Here is a 24906-nt window from a genome sequence, read left to right as displayed (position 1 = left end):
GTTCATTGACCTCATGATTTATCTCCATTAACCGAACCAAACTAGTGACTGGTTCACGATTGAACCGGCGGTTCGATTCAATTTTTAAAACCTTACTCGAAATATAAGCTATTATTTTCTCATCTTTCTTTCCCGTCCCTTTCCTTCATTTTCCTTTTATAACAATAAAGATTAAATTTTGAATGGTTTGGATTTTATTTTTTATAAAATATTTTTATTTTATTGTTATTGTAGTTTTAAAGTATTTAAATTAAATTTTAACATTTTGAATTTGACTAAGCATCTTTTCTTATCATTTGACATTTTAATAATAATTTTACAAAATATCAAATCTAAACCACCTAAATTTTGATCTAATAGTTAAAAAAAGAAAAGAATGGAAGAACATATGAAGGGAATAGGAGATAATCCTCCATCATCGTTAATAGCAAATTGTTCTAATAATAGTATCACTTCCCTCAGTTGGAAGATGTTTGGGTTAATAATTTGTTTTGTGATTATTTAAACATTAATTTTTAAACAAATCCTTTTGATTCACCAGTTAACATAGGAGCTATCATCTTTCAAGGTTCACTGGCTTGATATATAAGGGTCAAGAATCATTTTTTCTCTCAAACTTTTTTCTTGAAATTTATGGATGATTGTGAGTTCTTTTTGTTTTTAAACATTTGAACCCCCAACATCAATGTGCTTAATGGCCATTATATGGGTCCCATCAATTGCATTTTTGAATATTTTTTATGAGGTTAAAGGTTAATTTTACTCTGTCGAACTTTTTTTTTTAGAGTTTGCAAGTATCTTGGCTTAATTTTGAGTTATTTTTATCTTTAAGTGTTTGGATCATTTTTTCTACTACCTCGTCACCCTATCATCCACATACCTAATAATTCTATTAGTAGGCTCACACTTTATTTAGATGGCATCTTTAATACTTTTTTTATAATAAAAAATTACATGTGGGTCACAATCTTCTTCCTCTCCCATCTCTCTCCTCACCCACGCTCTCTCCCCTCCAATATGTCTCTCTCCTCCAATCTTTTTCTTCATGCTTTGCAACTTCACAATCACAAATTTATAATTTTTTTTAAAATTAATCATTTGATCAATCTACTTTTAATTCAATTATAAATTAGTTTTTAAGTTTTAACTCAATAAAATTTAATCACTATAATTTAATTCAGTTATAACTATAACCTTATTTAGTTTTCTCACATTTCACTCTAAGAGTTCTTTTACACTTACAGAAAACAAGATGTTGTTTAGGTATTATGTTCTACCTTAAATTAACTTTTAAAAAGTATTTTTAAAATGTCCTCGAATGTAGATCTAGAGAAGGTCATGGGGTGAAACTTTTGAAATGTAATCTCTCTAATTTTTTATATAATTATTATTCCAAAAGTTTTAATGATTGTTATCCAAATGTCATAAAGTGAGAAGAGTAACTTATTAATTAGATTTAGTGATGTTGTTTGGGTATTAAATTCTTCACTTTTGGAACTATTTTTGTATCATTATTTTTTATTTTACTATTAATATTAATTAATCTTTGCTTAAAAACATAAAACATACAAATCTCAAATATAATTAAGGATTAAAGAATTTTGTTAAAATTAGGAAAAATAATATATAAATCTCTCTAAAATAGAGAAGTGACAAATTGGTCCTATGAAACATGATAAATACAATGAGATTGAAAGAGACTTTTTTAATATTGAACTTCTGTGTGAAATTATTTTGAAATTTTTTTACAGTTTAGAAAGTTGTAATTTTTAAATTATTTTAATAATTAGTAGAAGTAAATTTGCGGATACTTACACCAAACTTATAAATGATATAAAATTAGTTAGACTTTGTTAATAAAAAATTGTGATTTTTAAAATTATTTTTTGTCAAATGAAACTATATTTGCGAATACTTATATTAAACTTATAGACCATGTAAAATTAGTTAGATTTCATTTATTGAAGAAAATTATTGATAAAAAATTGTGATTTTTTAAATTATTTTAATAACTTGTGAAATTAAATTTGTAAATATTTATACCAAATTTGTGAAAAATATAAAATTAATTGCAAATAGGTATTAGAGTAATTTCACATAAAAATCTAATTTTAAAGAAGTCCCTTGACACCTCATTGTGATTATTGCATCTTGTAAGGTTAAATTGTTATTTTTTTATTTCAAAATAATTTATCTATTATTTTTCCTTGAAATTATGTTGTTAGGAAATTATCAAAATGATGAACTTCGTTTTTTGAAAATTCAGTTACCGCACTAACGACCAAAGAAATGCTTCGAAGTCGCATACATAACCACGAAACTATTTTTTCTTTTTAAATAGATAATACAAAATGTCATATATAAAATAAATCAAGTTTCCAAATCAAACATGAGTGAAATTGTGATTTCAGCAAGCGTTTATTTATTTTTATAAAATTTGTTAAAGCTTGCAGGACATGACTCACACACCAAAATGCACCACCACATTCAAATAGCAAGGGAAAAAGGACAGTAAAATATAAATTATAGACTAAAAAATTAATTATATTAGTTTTTATTGTAAATATATGCTAAACTATTTATATATTTTTTAACATATTAAATTTTATGTCATTTAAAATTTTGATCACATATTTTTTACATTTCTAATATATTATAATTGTATAAAAAAATCATAAATTACCATAAATCAATATTTTTTTGGTAATTCTACATTTAAAATCACTTTGTATATAATCTTAACAACTTTTAGTTATCAAATTAATTAAAAAATATATTCCAACACAAATTTTATTACAATAATTAAATTTTACTAATTAATTTTTGCCGAATGAAGGTTTGACAAGTTGGTGTTTAATTAGTGAAAAACTAGTCGAGCTCATTCCACATACTTTAACTTTGGGTAACTCAATTCATATAGTTTTATAGCCATTTAAAACATTAATTCATAAGCTTTAATAATAATCTTGTTATTTATAATATTATTTTCTAAAATGCAAAGGCTAATATTTTAAATGGATAATTGTAAAAGTTAAAATTTAAATATCAAATTTTAATTGAGTTAAAATTATAAAAATTAAATTATATTAAATTAAAGCTCAAGAACTGAATTTTAACTAAATCAAGATTGCATAGATCAATTGACTAATTTTTTAATTCAGTGCATGATTTTTCGGTCAAAAAAAATTAGTGTATGATTTTTTGGCCTTAACAAATGGTATTGATCTACTGACATGGACACTATTATCCAATTGGGAACGACTTTTCTTTATTCAGTGGATGGCCTAAAACGGTGCCTCTGACCTTGTTGGTTCAAATATAATACAAAAAAATAATAAAATTTATCTTAATTATGTAAATAATAATTTAATCACTCAAAATGTTATATTTTTATTAAATTTTTTAAGAATCTCTTTATCAATAAAGTTTAAATTAAAAAAGTTATTTTATTTTTATTAACAAGTTGTGATTTCTTATTCAATTTTTGTGATTCTTTAAATAGAAGTTATGAATAAAGTTTATTATTTTGAAAACTTATTTTTTAATAATAAAAATTATACTTCATAAATTGTGATTTTTTATACAACTCTTATGACTCTTTAAATAAAAATTGTGATTGAGACTTATTTTTCAATAATAAAAATTACACTTAACAAGTTATAATTTTTTGTTTAACTCTTGTGATTTATAGAACAAAAAGTTATGATTATTCAAATAAAAATTGTGATTAGGCTCGTTATTTTTAATAAGAATAAAATAATTTTTACTTTAAAATTTATGGACATAGAAGACTCTAGAAATTTTATTAAAATTATGATATTTTAAGGATTAAATTGTTATTTATATAATTTGAATGAATTTTATTGTCATTTTTCAAATAATCTAATATTTAATACATTAAAAAATTAAATTAATTAATTAATTAATTTTTTTTGGGTTCAAAGTATCCTCCTGTTGGAGAGTGGAGCATTAAATGTGACTCTCCCAGCAAGATTTAAATTAATCCATCATTTTTTGACATTTGATCCAAACACCTCAGAATTATAATTGAGGGAGAAATGAGAAACCGTATTGATATGGATGTCTTGGAGTAACATTTCAAGACCAATACACACATTGGCCTTATTGCTGGCCGAGACTGAGTCATCTCCCTCACCGAGCACTATTGGTTGTATTGCTGGAGAGAAAATTTCTTGCAAAATGGTGGTTGGTTTCGTAGTCAATTCCCTCATTTCATGGGCGAGGTGATCATTATAGCGGACGTCACAGCAGTCGCAAGAACAACGCCATCTTCCTTAACCCCCGCATCCTTTCTTCCATTCAACCTTCCTATTTTATCAACATTTATGGCGTTTGCTCTCGCTCAGTTTCTGAAGATCTTCACCACTTAGTGCATCCTATATATGCTTCCATTTTGCTTGTCATGATGTGTGAAGATGTTACCATCGTGGGTGCCCTTCCTTTCTTAGTTTTGATCTGTTTACTTAATTGCCTTATTGACCTATGCTTCCATTACATTGCTTCATTACCTTGATTGCTTTTGAGGCATTTAAAATGTGGCTACACAAGTTATACTCAATGAGAGTGCCCGCCTGAACCTAGTTTTCTCTCTCGAGTTTTCATGATGTTGCCCTTCAAGATAGAAGAGAAAGGAATGGTAAAACTAGCCTTACATTTACAGATGATAAATTTACATGTGAAGCTTAACAGATTACTTGTTCATTGAATTATTTAGATACCTCAAGAACCAGGATGCTCAATTCTCACAATTACATATCATCTGAACGAACATAAACTTGTAAATCATGTAACGCATTTATCAATAGAAAACGCTTGGTAATATCAAAACTGAAATAAGCTGTAGCATTTTAATTTAGTATTTTGGTTACAGTGGTTGATAAAGTGAGAGCATATCCTTTTGGACAGGTTGTGGCTGGTGGTTTATTAAGATGCATTGTTGCATTCTTGATGAGGAACTCCAATTAGGATGTCATATGATCTGTTTTTTTCCTTATATCTTATCGTTAGTCTCTCTGTATGACCTGCCAAGAGAGACAGCTTGGATAGGCAGAGAAGCCTCCCATTGTTGCAAGCATGTGTGGAGGGTTGAGGAACGTTCAACTTGTTGCTGGGATTTCCCGCTTCCTGGCCAGCCTTGTTAAGAGTCCTTTTTCTCAAAGCTCTTATAGCATATGAGTTCATTAACTGACCATTGAGAATTGAGACATTTCCATTGAGTGTGACTGTTATTATAATAATGATGAAGTTGCAAGCCATATTTTATGTTTATATTAAACCCACGCACTTATCTAAGCTTATATTGTGAGATTCTAAAACTTGTTATACCAATCAGTCACCTTCTTGATCAAGCTTGATTCAATGATCTTTTACTTTATGGATAAATTTGTATACAAGCATAATTAGTGATTAATTTTCAGGAATGCCTTATAAATTTCGCGAAGCATTGTCCACATAAATCCTGATTAGTTTATAAAGCATAACCTGATATTTGATTAAAAGTGAGTTCTCCAAATTGGCTAAGAACATAATTTTGGCCTGGACATTTAATGGCAGTCTTACTAATGCTCTCTGCTTTCATATGGTAGAGATTGGGGCTTGCCCGAAATGAGAAAGGAAAATGTTTTGGGGATTAACATAAAGGAAAGACACATATTTCTTGAATTATAAATTCATGAATAAAAATAAATAAATCCGATCCAAAAGTCATGGACTTTCAACTCTCAACATCATAAATAAAGAATGAATATCAAAAAATAAGCCAATACAATATGTAAGCATGTGAGAACTCCTTCCTCACTTAGACATAGATTTGAATCTTCTTAAAAGCCATAAAAAATTCCATTTGGTAGGCATTTCACCTAAAAAAGGTGTTACCGCATAAAGCCTAATTGAACAGTTCTAATTGAATTAGATCATTCATAGTTTATTTAAATTGTATGCAATAATATGTTGGATTAGGCCTCTGTTAGTATTCTTATCATATTAACGGCATCGTGTTTATGAGAAACAGGGTACCTCTTGTTGATAATTTTTTTAAAAAAAATTATCCACAAATGAGATTTGAAATGCAAGGGCTTTGAAAGCACGGATACTTGCAAAATCTTGATGTGTTCGTGTCAGATACATATTCAACATGAACACATATTTAGGATGCAGAAGTAGGGCGTCTGATTTTCTAGTTTCAAGCAGATATGTTCGGACATAGGCGGAGACGGGTAGTACCCGAAACTTAACTTTTTGGCCTCTTTTTTTTTCTTGTTTCTAGAAATTGGATGCTCTAAGCTTCCTAATTCTACCCAAATTGATCCTTTCCCCTTTCTCACATGAGCTTCGCTCTGTCTCTCTCTCATCATCCTTCTTCAATCTTCAGTCATGAGCTCTGTTTGAATCACTAGTTTGAACTTTGTTTGAATCACTTTGAGGTCCGAGCTCTGTCTGAATCACTCTAGCATTCCTTTAGTCATGGGTCCAAGGTCAATCTGAATCACTCTAAGGTCCCAATTACTCACTTCAGTTATGACTCATGATGCATCTTTTCAAGGCGCTTTGTCTCTTTAGTTTGCGATTTCATCATTCTACCTCATTCGAGGTCAGATCATCTTCTTCTCCAAGGTTGTAATTCTTGTTCTAGACTTCTAGGTATTATTGAAGTGAATGTTTAATGGCTGACTGTTAAAAATATTTTTTAAGCTCTTGACTCGTTGATTGATTTAATTTGCTAAGTTAATAATTTAATTTTTTTTATTTTGATGGATTATTTTATTGAGTTAAATATTGATTTGTTTTAAATTTTTATTAGTTCTCTTCATATTAAAATTGCAAGAAATTGTTTATAAATTTTCAATATAAATTAAATCTGCAATGGCCTCTAATTCTAGACTCGGTAGTAGTTCAGGAAGTGTGAATTCTTGGTTTCAATTTAGTAACGAAAGACAGAAAGAGAGTATTCCTTTATGGGCTTATGTGACTTTGGTATCTCAAAAAAAAGAAGGGGAAGGCGGGAATAGAACTTGAAAGTGTAACTATTTTAATAACTAATATAATGGCTCTTATTCCAGAGTTAAATTTTATTTATTGAGTATATCTGGAGAGGGTATTGTTATCTACTTGAAAGTTGATGATAATTGTTTAGGTAAAAGGCGAAAAGTTTAAGAGGAGGCTAAAAGTATAACAAAACTAAGACAAGTGCCATTGTCAACTACAATTAAGAGCTTGTCCCCTTTATGTCAAAAGGGGTGATGCTCTTATTTAAAGTGAACATAATCAGGAAAAAATGAGGGCAACAAACACAATAGAAAGATCTTTCCAACAATGAGTTAGAGAAAACTTAATTGCTGAAATTATTAGAATGTTTTATTCGGCTAACTTGTCTTTTAATTTGGCACGTAACCCATATTTTATTAGTACATTTTAATATATTGTCAATAATGTAATTTTTGATTTTAAACCTCTTAATTATAATGCACTAAGATCCACTTTGTTGCAAAAAGAAAAGGCTAATGTTGAAATGTTACTGGAACTAATCAAAGAGACTTGGAATTATAAGGGAGAAAGTATAGTTACAGATGGTTAGACAAATATATAAAGAAAGTCATTTTATTAAATTTGTGGCTGTAATTGATGGGAGTCTCATGTTTTTAAAGGTAATTAATGCAACTAATAAGCATAAAGACAAATTTTATACAGCTAATTTGATAAAGAAAGTAGTTGAATAAGTGGGGCGTTATAAGATTGTCCAAATAATCATTGATAGCACACTTGTTTGTAAATTTGGAAGTAAGATGATAGAAGATGAGCATCCTCACATTTTTTGGATGTTATGTGTTATGCATTCACTTAATCTTGCCTTGAAAAATATATGGGTAGCAAAAAATACAAAGGCAAATGAAATTATTTATGGAAAATTTCATTGGATCATTGAGGTGAGGGATAATGCAGTCTTCATCTAAACATTTATCATGAATCATTCTATGAGATTGGCCATGTTTAATGAATTTATGCCATTAAAGTTGCTTGTCATAGTCAAAACTAGATTTGCATCAAACTTATCAAAACTTCTCTTTGTACATTGGTTATTAATGAATAATAAAATGCTTATAAAGATGATAATGTTGGAAAGACTGCTATAGTTAAAGACATAATTCTTGATGTACTTTGGTAAGATAAGGTTAACTATATCTCTCTTTCACTAAATTGATTTATGATATGCTAAGGTTTGCTGACACAAATATACCCACATCTCATTTTATTTGTTAGATATAGGATTCAATAATAGAACAAGTCAAGGATCAATTTATAGTCATGAGAGAAAATTATTTTTTGAGTACTCTTCATTTTATGAAGTTATTTACAACATCATCATTGATTTGGACAAGGAGTTCCACTCCATTTTATTGTCTTGCCCACTCATTGAATCCTAGGTGTGTTATTATTTTTCTTCATGAGATTTTTTTCTTTACCATTTTTACATCGCAACTCCAATTGATGTTATTATATTATTATAAGTATTATACAACACAATGGCTTTAAGGTTCACCAAATAGAATCTCTCCACATAGAGATGCTGAAATATCAACTGAGAAAAAAAGGTGCCTTAAAAGGATGTTTCCAGATGAAAAAGAGAGGAAATTGATTATGAATGAGTTTTTAAAGTTTTTTGGATGTTCAAATGAGTACTCTTTTGTTAATTTCTTACAAGATAGATGGCTATTAAAACCTAAAGTTTGGTGGAGCAATCATGGTGTTGATGCTCTTAAATTTTAAGAGATTACATTAAAACATCTCAATCAACCATGCTTATCATCTTGTTGTGAAAAAATTAAAGCTCTTACCCTTTTGTTCATTCAATAAAGAGAAATAAAATGCTTTTAAAAAGAGCAGAAAGCTTAATTTTTATTCATTCAAATCTTCATCTTTTTTTCAAGAAAGAGTAAAAAGTATTTCACTAGAGAAAGTAGATTGTGGGATATTAGTGGAGATTTTTGAGAAATAGATGGTGCTAAAAGTTTGAAGTTACAAGTTTATCTCTAGATGAGCTAATTTTAGAGAGAGAACTTATAGGAGAAAATAGTGGTGTCAATAAAGATAGAGAAGGTGAGAATTAATTTAGGTTGATCATCATCTTTTACCATTTGATAGTGCTTAATTTCTTATTGTATTGTATTTTGTGATGACATTGGATATCTTGAAATTGTATTTTTAGACATCTAAATATTTAATGTTTAATGACTTATATAGCCGTACCTGTATCCTAAAATTTTTGAAAATTATTGTGTCTGAGTATCATGTTGTATCATATTCGATACTCGTACCCGTATTGATGCTTCTTTGGTGAGGGCATATGTTAGTTACACTTTCATAGAGAAAAATGGATACTTTGAATTGGCTTTCCCTCTACAGTGAATGAAGTTTACATGTTGGCATACTTTTTCCACCTTTAAATAGGGGTAGCCAATGTATTTCCTTTTATAAATATCTTGCTTCTTGAGACTGCTAGCATCTCAAATCATTAGCTGAAAAGTGAAAAAATAACATACAAGGAATACTCTTGAGACTATGGCATGTTTGTAAGCAGCTTGTGTGAATTCTCGAGATTAGGTATAACCGTATGAGACTTGTTAACCCTTTCTTTTCATCATTTTTTATGGGCTTTCAGTTCCCACAATGTAGTGATTTTTTCTGGGTACTATTAAAATAGTTTTGCTTTCTCTCTAGTTTCTTCTAATATCTCCATGACTCCATCCCTGAATTAAACTTGACTGCTTCCTTTTGATATTGAGACATAACCTTAGTTCTTGGCCTCATGCAGAGTTACATTAACTTGTTGACAATATTTTAAGCTTTTTGCTTCTCATTGCTTTAGATCATTTCACAATAGCTCTGCAACCTTTTCAATATATCCATTCATCTTTGTGTTGTGTTTCACACAATCTGCATAATAGTGCAAATAACTTAGACGTTAAATAAAAAAACACCAAGAAAAACCTTAGTGTAATGTTACAGTATAGTTGTTTGTAACATCCTAAATTTTAATCTATAGGCTGTTAAGGGATTAATCAAGTTTAATTAAGTAAGAATAGTGAATAGAGTGGTTATAGAGGATTAAGGAACATTTTAGGTTTGATAATAACCTTAAAATGTAGGTCCGAGGTTGAATGTGAGCCATGTAGGCTAAAAAGGGAGAGAAAGTGAAGATGTGTGGTTCTAGACCATAAGTTGTGATATGTGCATGATCTGCCATGGTGTATTGGACTGAAGCAGAGAGGAAGAACCTTTCTGTGCCACACATTGTGACATATGGCTCATTTTCTGTAGATTTAGACAAGAATTGATGCAAAAATCAAAAGAGAAAGAAAAACGAGCACGAAAAGAAACATATGGCTTTGATAGGGTTTATTTTTAGAAGAAGATTGGAGCTTTTTAAACCCACTAAACCCCAAGATGAGTCCCTTAACTTGTTCTTCTTCCTTCTCAACCAAATTTCTTAAAACTTCTGTTAGGGTTTGATAATGGAAATTGATTTTCAATCTATATAGGTTAAGGGTTTGAATCCATTAACTTAAATAGAGCTAATAAGAGTTATTTAAGGTATTTAAATAAGAGATTTAAGAGTTTATATGTTTTTAATGGGTGGGCTTGATTAATGCTCAAAAAATAGGTGATAAATGTGGAGTAGGAGGTTTGTTGTGACATTAATGACCCTATATAAGTGAAATGATTGTTAGTTTGAAGTGATAGGAGTTAAAATACTTAATGGGTAAGCTCAATGGTGACAAATGAGAATTTTACGTGTTTTGAAAATTGGAGGATTAGAGTCGAAGCATGCTTTTAACAATATTAATGAATTCAGACTTGATTAATTATAGATTAATCATCTAAGCACTGTATTTAGCTTAGAAAGGTAAGCTTGGAAGCATATATTGAAGAATAAGCCTTTAATCCCTTAAAGGTTTGAGGTAATTGGAGAAACCATATCTTAATTGTATTGTAAGGTGAAATATGTTTATTTGTATGTATATTTGTGATTGTGAATGTGTAAACATGTTATAAAGCATGTGATTGTGTATACGCTTTGGTTTAAACTGAAATGCAAAGGTGAATTTGAAATGAATTTCAAACTATAATATTGCATTGAAATGAGAAATTTATAATGTGAGATACATGATATGATGATGATATGGTAGTATCAATATGTGGTTATGACGTGTGAGGTTAAATGAGATTTTGAATTGGGTGTAAAATTGAGAGTAGAAGTGGATAAGGTTATGAAAATAATATTGATGCCCACTTAGATAGCATATTATCATAAACCTAACGTGTTCGCATTGAAATAATGAAATTGTGAAATGAGTGAGCATTGTATATTACATGATCAGTGGCAAGAGTTTACTTAGGGAAAGGAATAGATAAAATCTATATGGTATATATGACTGCCTTCTGGTGCATAAAGGTATAGTCTTATCCCACTATTTATTAAGGGATTGCCATATAGTTTGTCGAGAGACTAAAACCTAACTATCTTCACTAGTTTGTTAAGGAGGTTAGTTTAGGGTGTACAACATCCTAGAGATTTGAGAGTGGGGGAAGTCGTGTTTGAGAGCTAGTGTTGTGATCTTTGACCAAGTTACACTTTATAATTTTATGAGCTTGGGCAGTCCAGTTACACGGACTGAGCTCTGTTTGATGTTATAGCCCACAGTTTTAATTAAAAGATATAAGGAGGGTATAAGGATGGTTTAATCATGCATATATATTTATCCAACGTGTCGCATAGTTGTTAAGTTTGTGGGAAGTCATGATAAAGATTGTGCCATTATAGTGGCAAAGTATATTGAGATGATGAGTTAAGTTATTGGCACATGTCTGTGTGTCTTGTGGCAATGTACTATTACACTTGAGATGAGGAAGACGATTATATATATCGATTGTGAAAATATAACTTATATCATATATAATTGATGCCTTTGAATAGCCAACTCATATTTATGTGTGTTTATTTCAATTAATATATAATTGCATATGGTAGATGCACCTTGGTTATTGAGTGGCTAGATTCACTGATTTGTTTCAATATTTTACAGGCTCTAACTTCAGTGTGAAAAGGAAAAAGGCTCTAAAGGTTTAGTAATTTGAGTATTTCTATTGTAAATGCTTCCTTACTTCATTTATACTGTGTAATGAACAAGTTTATTGTCAATTAGGTTACATTTTGCATATACTTACACTTTTGATGTTGATAATTTTTAGGAGTGTATTTTGGGCACTGGGTTGTCATTTGCAAGTTATTCAAGTATTTTATAGGGTTAAAAAACTAATGCAAGTATAGGGTTATTGCTTTGATTTCAAGTGTGAACGTTAATGGTAAAGTTGCAATGCTAAAAAATAAAAAAACCCATTCTGTTTTTGGTAGGTTGAGGAGTAAAAACTTGTGATGTATATGTGCATATGGTGTGCTATACAAATAGTCCTAAATTTATTGATTTATGATCTGAGTGTTAGGAATGTCATTTGATTTTGGACACCTTTGAGATGTGAAATTTGCGAATATAGTTGAAAATGTGTTTATGACTTAATTTGAAAATAAAACTCATGTTATTAGCTAATTTGTGAAAAGAGCTTTTTGTAAACGCCTGAATTATCTCATTCAAATGTCGGATGGAGAAATGAGGCATATTAAAAGTTGCCCAGATTTACTATCAAATGATAACAGAGATGTTGTCTGATAATTGCAACACGTCGTAGCAAGTGGCATAGAAAAGAAGCCATCGCGGCACATGTGCACATGCCGCAGTGCACTGCTCTATTTTTTAGAACTTGATGTTTTTCAACTATTTTTGTATCATTTTACTTCTTTGAGGTATCTCATACTTTCAAAACATTATTGTACTTTGATTAAAAGTTTACTAGTTATTTTGACTTGTTTTAAATTATGAAAACTTATGATCCCATTTCTATAAAATACAAACTTGATAATCTTATTTGGGTCATTTTCTTGATTACCTTAGATTTGAAATGTTAATTATATTTAGTAAGAGAGATATTATAACTGTGGCGTATAGGCAAATGAAAAATTTTAGCAGCCTTAACAAGTGGTGGAGGAATTAAATATATTATTCATGTTTTTCACTAAAAGAAACTATATATATTATTCAAGTTTAAAGTTTGCTGTAGCATGATAAATCGTGAGGTAACAAATTATTAGAGTAGGTTCATGTTAACATAAGAAAGATATTTTCATAATTTCATCCCTCCTACTTCAAGACTTTCACTTCACTTGGACAATATATTATAGTTGCCTTGTAGAGAAATCTTCTTTTTCTATCATCATAAAAAGCTTTGATAAGTGTACGTGTGTAGGATAAGATATAACTTAATATGATGAATGTGATAATTTTCAAAATTTTAGAATATTGGTATGGAAATATTTATCATATATATTTCAACATTTATGATATAGGTGTAAATAATTTAATTTTTAAATAAGAATTTTAAGATAATATGAGGATATTTGTATTAATCAGTCAAAATAGTACGTTTTTTTTTTAGTTTTTAAGTAATACAAAAAGATTATAATACAAATGTTAGAATATGTAGTAGATATATTGAAATATCCTATAAATATTATATCAAATATGTATTAAATGCAGATATGTTTATTTTTTTAAGTATCCATACATCATATCAGCACCCAAATTTTGTTGGTAGTTTTATGAGTAGTAGAATGTTACAACACAACACACTGCCACAAAATGTTTAAAGAAGCTATCCTATTCATAAAGTGGGAATGCAAAATTTTCCTTTCTCTATATGAATTATTAGAAATTTTTATGACCTTTTTATACAAAAGCAAGTACAGACCAAAAAGTTAGCAAAATAAAAAGTAACAGAAAAAAAAGGAGTCTTACTCCTGAGATTGAGAGGATAGGAAAATTTTTTAATTAAAAAGAATAAAATGAAGTGAATTTAAAATATATTTATCAAATGAAAAAGACAAAATATAAACTAAATGCACTCCATGTCTCATATGTATTGCATAAAATTTGAAATATGATTTTTACAACACAAATTGTCTATAGATGTTATATTACATATTTGTTGATTATATCAATTAAAAATTTTCAATAATTACTTTTAAAAATTTTAAAATCAAAGCTAAGATTATATATGAATTTGTGTGTGAATCAACGTTTTCCCAAGCGAAAACGCAGCGATCTTTCTTGCCGTTTGCAGACTGCCTTTCCCTTTGATCTGGCCGGTGTCGTTTGAGATAGTTTCATGGATTTTCCTCTGGGTTCTGCGGTGATATGCCGACAAGTGAATCTAATTGCTTGTTCATTAGTGTGAGAGAGAACGAACGAGAGCAAAATCGAAATCCAATCCTGGACAATGGCGTTTGAGATTCCACTAGATCAGATAAAAGAGTTAAAATTGTTGCTCCGTAAAGAGGTCAATCTATCTTGGTACGAACCCGAGAAAGAGGACCCTTTTACGCTTCCTAAGCTACCTTCAGTTGCAGAGACAATAGCAGGGCTCGATCCCTCGCCTCCCTACCTTCGCTGCAAGCACTGCAAGGGCAAACTCCTCCGCGGGGTGCAGTCAGCTATCTGCGTTTTCTGTGGCACAAATCCCCATAAGGATTTGCCTCCTGACCCTGTGAAGTTCAAAGACACTGTTGGATATCGCTTCTTACTAGACTCCCTTCAACTAGATGGATCGGTAAACTCAATTTATATATATATATTTTTTTTCCTAGCATGATTTTCCCCCTTGTTTCTTATTTGGTAAGCTTTATTCTGAATTCAATTCTGCTGTCCAAACTATTGTTAACTTCTTTCGTTAATGCTGGTGATGGTTGGAATTTTGATATATGATAAATGTTTCCTTCTTTAGTGAGAGAACTACATTTTTAACATCTGTAGGTATTGTCCTGCTTCTTAATTCTGATCATGCTTGATTATAAAAACTGCTACGTTTACTTGATACGTTTTGTTGCAGGAGATGGTGGAACCAGTTAATAAAGGAAATGACTCAACCAGAGAGAGGAGTGCATCAAAAGAAGAGATTCCCTTATCTGAACTGTTAGATTTGGAAATTATGCGGCCTTCTGAGTCAGATGGACCTCAAACCGGTAACTCAGATGAGGCAGCATTCCAGAGCAAAGGTTCATTAAATTTGGCTGCAGTTGACCTTGATAGTTTTTTTGCTCGGAGGAAATCTGCTTCTGATGCATTTGAAGATCAGTTGGCTTCGAAAAAGCTAGTGGATAGCGCTGAAGTTAAGCCTCTCCAAACTAATGAAAATCTTAGTTTGTTTCAGAATGACCTGATTCCAGAAACAACCACGGGGCCTTCAGAAGGTCAGAGTGGCAATTCCTTTTCTGGTTGGGAGGCAGACTTCCAGGCTGCAGGTTCTGAGGCAGTTGATAAAGAGGCCAAATCATTTGATCATTCTAATGTTGATCTGGATGAGGTATTTGGATATGGGAATGCTTCTCTGGGTGTAAAGAAGAATGACAGCTTGAACCCTTCAGCATCTAAGGACAATGATTGGTTTCAGGGTGGTATACAAAGAACTTCCGAGCTAACCAGGCAGACTAGGAAACCTGAAGTAACGTTTGATCTAAATTATGCAAAAATGGCAGAGAGTGCTCGCAGTTCTGCTGGAAATTTAGACTGGATGCAAGATGACCAAGGGCAAGAAAACCAAAACAAGACAACTGATAATGTGATTACTGACGAAGCTGCTGATTCATTGGATGCTTGGGATGACTTTACTGGCTCGGCCATCACTCAAGATCCCTCCAGTAGTGTTTCAAACTCAAAGATAACTAGCCAGACTTGGGACGCTAAAGTGACTGCTGATCTTAATGATACAAAAACAGCAGAGGGTAATCATAGTTCATCTACGAAGAATTTTGATTGGATGCAAGATGACCTTTGGCCAGGAAGCAATGACAAGACCGCAAACACTGTCCCTACTGATGAAGTTACTGATTCAATTAATGCTTGGGATGACTTTATAGGCTCTGCTGGCACACAAGACCTTTCCAGCAGTTTTCCCAACTCAGTGGTAGCTAGCCAGACTGAGAGATCTGAAATTACTACTGATCTTAATGATGGAAAAGTTGTGGAGAGCGATAATAATTTTGACTGGATGGCAGATGACTTGTGGCAAGGGAGTTATAGCAAGACAACTGACGCTGTGACTACCGAAGAAGTTGCCGATTCCTTTGATGATTGGAATGGCTTTACTAGCTCAGCCACTGCACAAGATCCTTCCAGTTATGTTTGCAAACAAACTGTAAATCTGGCATCTTCTCCGCAGAGATCTGAAATAGATATATTCAGCTTATCAGGCAATTCAAATGGTATTAATTTTGGCGGGTTCAAACATGATTTATTTTCAGAACAATTTAGCAATCCATTGAGTTCTGCTGGAGCAAACGTTCAGACTGGGGCTTTCTCTGGCAGGTGGGTTGATGTTCTGTTGGCTGCATCATTTGTTTTGTTTTTTTACACCTTCAAGAGATTGCGTTTACTAATACAGTCATTTAGTTTACAATAATGAAATTCTTGAAACTTCGGAGGAAGTGCTGAAATGAAATTCATGCATTTAGAGATGTAGCCGATTAATGATTAAATTAAGGGTGGGCAAAGGGCATCTGTTGCGAGTAATTGCGTGTGCGTTTCCCCAAAGTAGAAATATGCTATTTTCTGGAAATCAATATTGATGCAATGGTTGATATGTGGTTTTTAATCGACGATTCAAAGTAACTTATTGATCCATGTTTTATGGTTGACATTTCTCTTTTTAAACAAAGAAACGTATCTCATAGACTCAACACCGTAAGTTGCATGTTCAGGGTGGCGTCTGTGGATGCAACAGGAGGAAACTCGGGAGATGTTTCCAGTGCAAACTTAGGGTCAAATATTGATGATGTAGAGATGCTGTTGTCTCAAATGCATGATCTTTCGTTTATGCTTGAGAGCGAGCTTTCGTTTCCTCCCAAGTGATGCTGACGTACATTATTTTCCAGATTGATGCTAAGTTGTTGTTTACATGTGTTACGATTCATTTTTCAATTTGTAGCGCAGGCCTTCACCCTTCCACTTTTCTGGTATTTGTGTTATATAAAGATTAAAGAATAGACAGACGGTTGGATATCGAGTTGGTAATTTTGAGGAGCCTTTGAGGGCTGTAACCTGTAAGGATGAAATTTTTTGCAAGTCTTCTTCCTCTTCCATGTAGCTTCTTCAGAAGAGATAGTACAGTTTAAAACAGCACTACGTAATGGAGGCAGTCAAGGTTAATTCCTTTGATGAAATGTCAGAATTTCGACTGACTTCGGCCTCAATGTGAAACGGTCTTCGCATCGGAAGTTCACAAATGTAATTTAGTCCAGTGGAACCCCTTTTTTAAGTATTATCTTATTTTTGTTTATTCATCTCAGACAAATTAATTTATTATAATCATTTACACCTAACAAGGGATTTTTCTTGGTTAACATCTTGATCTTTTTCTCTCTCTGTTTTTAACGAGGGACAAGGGTTTTTTTTTTAATAAAGATAATCATGTTTGAGATATGATTGGTAAATAAATGTGGACATCTTTTTTAAAAGGAATTTAAACTTTGATACATTGTATTATAAGAGGTTAACTCTTTTTACTATATCCAATCCATTAATCAATTATTTTTCTCTTTTCGATTAACATATTGAGCTTTTTTGGTCAATTATTAAGATAATGAGTTAGCCTATATTTTTATTAATGTTGTGATTAGGATTGAGCAGCTTAAATTTTCATATTATTATAAATAAATCAATATCAGTATGAAGGGGACTTGAGAGCTAATTCCTGGAGGATGTACGGGGTAGATATTAACCTAAAAGTTTCTACAAGGTTATGCTTACTCACTCAATAATGAAATTTCTTATAAATGTTACATTTTATAATGATATTAAAATGGATAATAACGTAAAATATTTTGTAAGATTATATTTATTTTATAATATTTGATTATTGTTTTCAAATCATTTCAAAAATTTAAAAAAATATATGGGATCCACAGAACTAAAATATGGAGAGAAAAAATTACCTCAAGTTTGCATTGGATTTCCCTATTATTCTTGATTTATGGACAACAAATGGATGATATTTGAATTGAATTATTGACTATGCAGGTGTATGAACCCACTTTGAAATTTCCCTATTAAATTCAGGCTAATGTACTTCATAAATTAATATAAAAGAGGGAAGATTAATTTACCAATCCCTATAGTTTTGTTTAATTTTAAATTAAATTCTCATAAATATTTTATTTTAATTAAGTCTTTATAGTTTGAAGATTAAATATATTAATCCCTGGAAATTAGAAGAGAAATCAATCCAAAAGCTTTGCTTTTCCTTACTCTTTTGCTGTTGCTTCTCTGGCTTTTCCATCAATGTCTTATGTTATATTTGTAACAAAATTGCCTTCTGTTAATAAACATTAAATTTTTTAAAACAATTCATTTTTTAAATTTATAAAAAATTTGATTTAATATTTTTGAAAAAAATATTATTTAAAATATTTTTTTGGATTTTTATTAATTTTTATTATGAAAATTTTATATGTATAAATATTATTTAAAATATGTAATTTAATTATATAGACATTAACTTATAAAAATGACCTAAAGTATACTTGTATTCCTTTAATTTTATAAAAAGTTTTAATTAATTTAATCTTTTAATTTTGTGAAGTATTTTTTTAGTCATTTAACCTTAACATTATTAGTTTTAAATATTTATTTTTTATATTATCATTGTCATTTTAAAAAATTAAACTTAATATGTCAATATTTAAGAATATTTTATCAATATTTAAAAGTTTAATATAAAAATTTATTAAGATAAAACTAATAATATTAAAATTAAAATTTTAAAAAATATTTTATAAAATTAAAATATTAAAATGAAACGTTGTTTAAAATTAAAGTATGAAATGCGTACTTTTGCCTATAAAAAATTATAATTAATTTTAAAGTTATATAATCTTTTAATGAGAATATAACAGTTCTTAATTTCATTTTTTAAAAAGAAAAAAGTTAAAAATTTTAGTTTTTAAATTAACATATTTAATTGACTAACTTGCAAGAATTTAATTAAAATAAAATAAATTAGATTCACCCAAGTCAAAATTAAATAAAATTATGATGACCAATGGATTAATTTTCGTATAAACACTGCAGATGTTCCCTCATCACCCACTTGCTGCGGGCAGACTCCTCTATTGTCAACCCCCCACAGTTCTCTCGCTTGTCACTCCGTTTGATGGCTGGCGCTGCTTCATCTCCTTTCAAGAAAATCCAGATTCAAAGGGACGACACTGTAAGTGTGCCTCTTTCCTGCATTCTTATAATATATTTGCATTATTGCTGATTCCAATTACTCTCGATGCTGATTTGCAAAGTCTGTCATGCACTCGTACGATCATCTCATTTTTCCTGGTTTTGGCTTATTGATTACCCTATCTATATAGCGTAATCCTTCCATTTTTAACGAAGCTACAATCTTCTATCTGAGCTTTACCGGCGATTTCAGCTGTTTTCCCCACTTGAGTTGCTCTTGGAGAATCTTTATTAAAAGAAATGTTAACGAGTGTGACACTGTCCTCTGGGCTTTTAATGCTACAGTGCTTTTCCGTTCGGAAAATATTTTCTGCAAAGCGAACGAGCCTCTGTTACAAAAAGCGTTTTAAATTTTTTTCGATCACTTGGTTGCGATTATGATTGTTCTTGGTAGCTGTTTTAGCGAGACTGAGCCACGTGGTGTCACCTTCTAAACCTATTCAGAAGGCCACGCCATCCTCCTTTGCTAGCATAGATCGTGCTTACTGCTTACTAACTGCCAGACATACTAATAGTGGCTTCCTAACAACTTGTAACAAAGCGATTGTTTCATGTTATTCTACTGACCATCACTCCCAAAAGCTTACGGTATTCTATCTTTAGTATAGTCCGTGGAAACAAATTTTGTTTTTCAAACCGAAGTCATTTTAATAAAATATCCCATTTTATGGTTTGAAACATGATTTTCCTATGCAATAAGCCATCTTCATTTTTCATGTTTTCTACCGCTCGTGGAACTTCATTTTGAATTTAATTATTCAATTTCTTTGAATGACCAGACATTTGATGCATATGTTGTTGGCAAAGAAGATGCTCCTGGAATTGTTGTGCTTCAGGAGTGGTGGGGTGTGGATTTTGAAATCAAGAATCATGCTGTGAAGATTTCTCAACTTGGTTCTGGATTTAAAGCTCTTATCCCAGAGTAAGATATTGGTGATTCCTAAAGATATCTAGATCATTGTCATTTACTTATTATAGAATATCATTTTCAGTATCTAAATGGCTAATGGCTTTGCCTTCTTTTCCAGTCTCTATAGAGGAAAGGTTGGTCTTGATGCAGCAGAAGCACAGCATTTGATGGATGGTCTTGATTGGCAAGGTGCTGTAAAGGATATCCGTGCTTCAGTTAACTGGCTTAAAGCACATGGGTCAAAGAAGGTTTGCTCCAGTTATGCTTTGATCAGATTAGTGATGCTATGATGTCATATTAAGCTTTCTGTTATGGTTATCCATTCTGAAGACTTCATTGTGCTACTGTCCTGCAGTAGTAGCAGAAGTTTCTTTTTGTTCATCAGCCCAAAAACTAGTCTTAGGTTTAAGGCAAATTAGTTGGAGACTTTCTTAAGATGTCAGGCACTATATAGTAGTTGATGCAGGCCGTGGAAAATAGCTTAAATTGTATTTTACTTGCAAATTGCAATATTGTTTTGTTGGATGCAGCTTATTTGCTGGTTATTCCTAAACGTGCTTTGTTCTTACATTTACATATATAATTCAGGTGATCAACTAACAAACACGTGTGGTCTTTGGAGCCATGTCTCTTTCTTTTTTTATTTGGGGAATTTGAGTATCATAAAGTTGATTTTTTTTTTCCCTTAAACAAAATGTGGCTTGTTGCAACAGGCTGGCGTGACTGGATTTTGCATGGGGGGTGCACTCTCCATTGCAAGTTCTGTATTGACTCCAGAAGTTGACGCTGTTGTAGCTTTCTATGGAGTTCCTTCTTCAGAGCTTGCAGACCCTAGTCAAGCCAAGGCTCCAGTTCAGGCCCACTTTGGAGAGCTAGATAACATAGTTGGCTTTTCAGATGTTACGGTATTGATTAATTTTTGCAATGTCAATAGAAATATTGCTGATCATTATTATCTACTTGTTCATATCTAACTGGGTAGTTCAACCTGATATGACATCAGGTTCTGGGGGCAGGGGAGTTGCCTAGCTTCTAGAGCTTGTATTAAATTGTTTATTGGTGAGTACTAAAGAGGGGCTCTCTCTCTCCCACACTTAGGGTGTGCTTGATGGGGAAACGAAGGGTTGGGTTGTTGAATATGAGAACTGAAAGTCATTGCATGCTTGCTTAATAAATATGCGGGTTTAATGACTTAGGAGTTAAGGCTGTGAAGATTGGTATTTTAACTGATTAAAGAGCTAAAAAGATTTATTTATAGGGTCGGATCAAGAATTGGGAGATCCTACCTCTAAAGAAATATAATTACCCGAATTACAAACTAGAATAACCTGTCCCCATAATTGGAAGGGCTTATTCAAACTTTTAAAAAGCACAAAAATAAAACATATTGTAGATCCAAAACATGATATAGCAGAGTTTCTGAAATAACAAGGGGAATTACAGCATAAAGTCCGCGAAAATGTTAATGAACCAAAAATAACACCAAACGTCTCTTTAAATGTGTAGCATCAGTGAAGGGCTTGAGCAAGTTTAACGATCTTCTTCCCATCCCACTTGCCCCAAGAAGTCAAGTATTTAGGAAAAAGGGAAAACTATACTGTAAATCCTAAAGTTCATAGGAATAACCACCATTTATATTATAATGTTTGCAAATACTGTCATCCTAAGTTAAGGGTGACTGGTTGAAAAGGAAGTGGCGCCACTTTCTGCATTCCATCTTCGGTGTTTTTTTTTTTTTTTGGAACAATACAAGTAACAATTTCGTTTAGAAAATAATACAAAGCATGGCAGTACAGAAATTACAGACAGAGCAAACTACAAGCTAAACAAGAACGAATAAAGCAAAACCCAACCCCTACACTCACGTGATGGGAGGCTGGGAGAACAAGATAAGATTGTTTGCAGGGGTATAAGCTGACTTGGCCAAGGAGTCAGCCGACTAGTTTTCCTCTCTGTAAAAGAAATAAAATCTAACTTCCCAATTCCTACTGACCAACTTCCTAGTAGCTTCAATAATATCACTGTAATGGTGATAACCATGGTTTTCCTTTGTGATCATCAATATAGCATTCGCACAATCACAAAAGACATTCACAGTCTTAGCTCCATGTAACCAACAGAGTTCAAGCTTTCAAGGCCTTTATAAATGCCTTGAATTTGAGAAATAACAGGGGGCATTTTCCTCAACTTGCAACTGAACCCCTGTATCCAGTTTCCCTCTGTATCCTTCAAAACCCCTCCGCACGAGCCATCACCAGTAGGAAGTGTGGAACCATCAGTCTCCAAGACAAGAGCACTCCCACTATTTTGGGGAATATTATTACGATTACCCCATATTTTTCCTCCAAGCATTTGTTTCCTTAAAGCCATATCATTCATAGCCTTGAAGAAAGAATCAGTGGGTTCTTCTCGAATTAATTCCTCCTCTTCTTGAAAGACCTTTTTATACCTGCTTCTCCAAATATTTCAACAGATGCAAGCAAAAAGTGTGATCCAAGGTACCCTTTGCGTGATGGTTCCCCAACGTTGTTCTTCAAGTTCCACTCGATCCACTCATTTCTATCCAAGCTTTGGATTTTCTCCCAAAATGCTGCGTTCATGAACTCTCTCCGCCATGGGTTGGCATGTTTGCAATCCGTATCAGATGCATGGTGTCCTTTGTCTCCGAACATCCAAATGGGCAAGAGCTCTCAACCTGCAGCCCTCTTCTTAGTCCGAGTGATGTGGTGTGGATCCTGTCATTTGCCATAAGCCAAACGAAGGATTTCATTTTTTTCTAGGACCTGCCACCGTCATATATGCCTCCATCTTGGGTTCCTCGATCCAGCATTACTTGCAAAGATAACAGAATAACCAGATTTTACAGAATAAATACCATAAGCAGAATAGAGCCAAATTTGTTTCCTCTCCACTCTCCTCACAAGGCACTCGTAAGCTGGTTATCAGGTCCACCACATGGTCCCTAAACCAAGATCTTATCTTATACACATCCCACTCACCAGACAGAAGAATATAATCAGTCACCCTCTCCTTAATGTCAATAAATTCTTGCCCTGTTCAACAGAATCAATCCAGGGTTTATTTGCTGGTGATCATCTTTCAAACCAAAACGAAGTTTAACGACCTGATTCCAACTTTCTTCCTAGACCCTCTTGGAATGATTCCCAAACCTTTGTAATACTCCTCCAAGTAAAAGAAGCCCCAACCATCGTTTTCACTTCTGGAATATCTTTTTCGCCTTGTTTATATTTGGCTTTCAAAACTCTCGCCCACAACGCTTTTTCATCTGTCACCAACTTCCAACATAGCTTCCAAAGAAAAGCAATATTTGGACTCTTCAGGTTGTTTAGGCCCAAACCACCGATAGATTTATCTCTTTGTATTGTGTCCCAAGCCAATAAGTGTAACTTCTTTTCTCCTTCATGTTCCCCCATAAGAACTCCCTGCTCACCTTTTCTAGCTCATCTTCAACAGTTTCAAGTCAGTCTTGAAGTATGGCGCAAACTTTCAAAGTAGACCTCACCTCACGAACCGAGAACTATACCTCATAACGTGCATTGTGAAGTTTCAACTTTGACCTTTCAATTGCTCCTTTGTTGCTTGTGAATGCTAGATTTTAAATTTTCCATTTTTATTCTCTGTTTTATTGATCCTGAGTTGTAGTGTTTGGAATTTGATAACTGCCCGTGGTTTCTCATTTTCTATATAATTCCCTTTGACTTTGTCAAGTATATTTTTTAAGCGCTTTCCATCATTGCTATTAGTTACTACTAGAGCTCCATCGTTTTGCTCAAATATATGGGGAATGGAAGAAAGAGCACCTGTTGATATTCTAGAATTAGAAACCTATATAATTCAAGCAATAGCATAATGCTAGTTAGGATTATTGTAGTTTATAAATCCATTGGATCAACCATGAGAATTTGACCGATGTGAAATTTTTTGACTGAGGATGATATGCACAAAAGTTCTTATCTACTTCCGCCGTCTTTTAACATCATTTGATGACTTAGGCTGCGAAGACCTTGGAGGAGAAGCTGAAGGCATCTGGAGTGCCTTATGAGGTACACATGTATCCGGAAAATGCACATGCATTCATGAACAGGTCTCCTGAAGGAATTAAGAGGAGGAAGAGCATGGGATTACCTGATGAAGATGAAGCTGCGGTCCAGCTGGCTTGGTCACGCTTCCAATCCTGGATGACCCGTTACTTGTCGGACTAATTAATTTTCTGGCTGGCTAAACGCTGACTCGTGAGCTGTGAGCAAGCTTGTTTGTACTCTTGGGTTGTTTCTTTATGATTGGATGCATTTTCAAGAAACTTAACTTGATAATAATCTTAAAATCTTGTGGTTTTCCTGTAATTACGTAAATATGGTGTTTAGCTAGTGCCGAGTGGTATACAAAATTGAAGCTCGGACCTGTGAGCACTGTTGTTTTTTACGTTTGTTACTTTGAGAGCTTGAGAGTACATCTTCGAGAAATTTCACTCGAGAACAATCTGAAAAGGTTATGGTTTTCCTGTAATTAAGTAGGTATGGTGTTTTACTAGTGTTGCCAATATACTGTTCGCTGCTTTTCTACTTC

The 24906-nt window shown here is 32.2% G+C and overlaps 2 protein-coding genes across 2 annotated transcripts; both read left to right on the top strand.

Moving 5' to 3' along the window:
* Window positions 1–14275: 14275 nt before the first annotated feature.
* Window positions 14276–17344, top strand: LOC129315249 (uncharacterized). Its single transcript, XM_054958832.1, has 3 exons — window positions 14276–14736; window positions 15016–16490; window positions 16883–17344. Exons 1-3 carry the CDS (start codon window positions 14407–14409, stop codon window positions 17031–17033), a joined length of 1956 nt encoding a protein of 651 aa, XP_054814807.1. The 5' UTR covers window positions 14276–14406; the 3' UTR covers window positions 17034–17344.
* A 1913-nt stretch (window positions 17345–19257) lies between these two features.
* On the top strand, window positions 19258–24906 carry LOC129314835 (uncharacterized). Its single transcript, XM_054958276.1, has 5 exons — window positions 19258–19389; window positions 20189–20331; window positions 20438–20567; window positions 21033–21224; window positions 24333–24906. Exons 1-5 carry the CDS (start codon window positions 19333–19335, stop codon window positions 24540–24542), a joined length of 732 nt encoding a protein of 243 aa, XP_054814251.1. The 5' UTR covers window positions 19258–19332; the 3' UTR covers window positions 24543–24906.

The sequence above is a fragment of the Prosopis cineraria genome, unplaced genomic scaffold (assembly GCF_029017545.1).
Source record: "Prosopis cineraria cultivar Desert tree isolate PC_DT_omini unplaced genomic scaffold, ASM2901754v1 PC7, whole genome shotgun sequence".
Classification (NCBI taxonomy): Eukaryota; Viridiplantae; Streptophyta; class Magnoliopsida; order Fabales; family Fabaceae; genus Prosopis; species Prosopis cineraria.
This window is presented reverse-complemented; position numbering and strand designations above follow the sequence as displayed.

Coding starts and splice junctions, on each gene's coding strand:
- LOC129315249 (XM_054958832.1), top strand. CDS start 14,407: ATGGCGTTTGAGATTCCACTAGATCAGATAAAAGAGTTAAAATTGTTG. Junction 14,737..15,015: donor CCCTTCAACTAGATGGATCG/GTAAACTCAATT, acceptor GTTTTGTTGCAG/GAGATGGTGGAACCAGTTAA. Junction 16,491..16,882: donor ACTGGGGCTTTCTCTGGCAG/GTGGGTTGATGT, acceptor TTGCATGTTCAG/GGTGGCGTCTGTGGATGCAA.
- LOC129314835 (XM_054958276.1), top strand. CDS start 19,333: ATGGCTGGCGCTGCTTCATCTCCTTTCAAGAAAATCCAGATTCAAAGG. Junction 19,390..20,188: donor AGATTCAAAGGGACGACACT/GTAAGTGTGCCT, acceptor TTGAATGACCAG/ACATTTGATGCATATGTTGT. Junction 20,568..21,032: donor AAGCACATGGGTCAAAGAAG/GTTTGCTCCAGT, acceptor TTGTTGCAACAG/GCTGGCGTGACTGGATTTTG.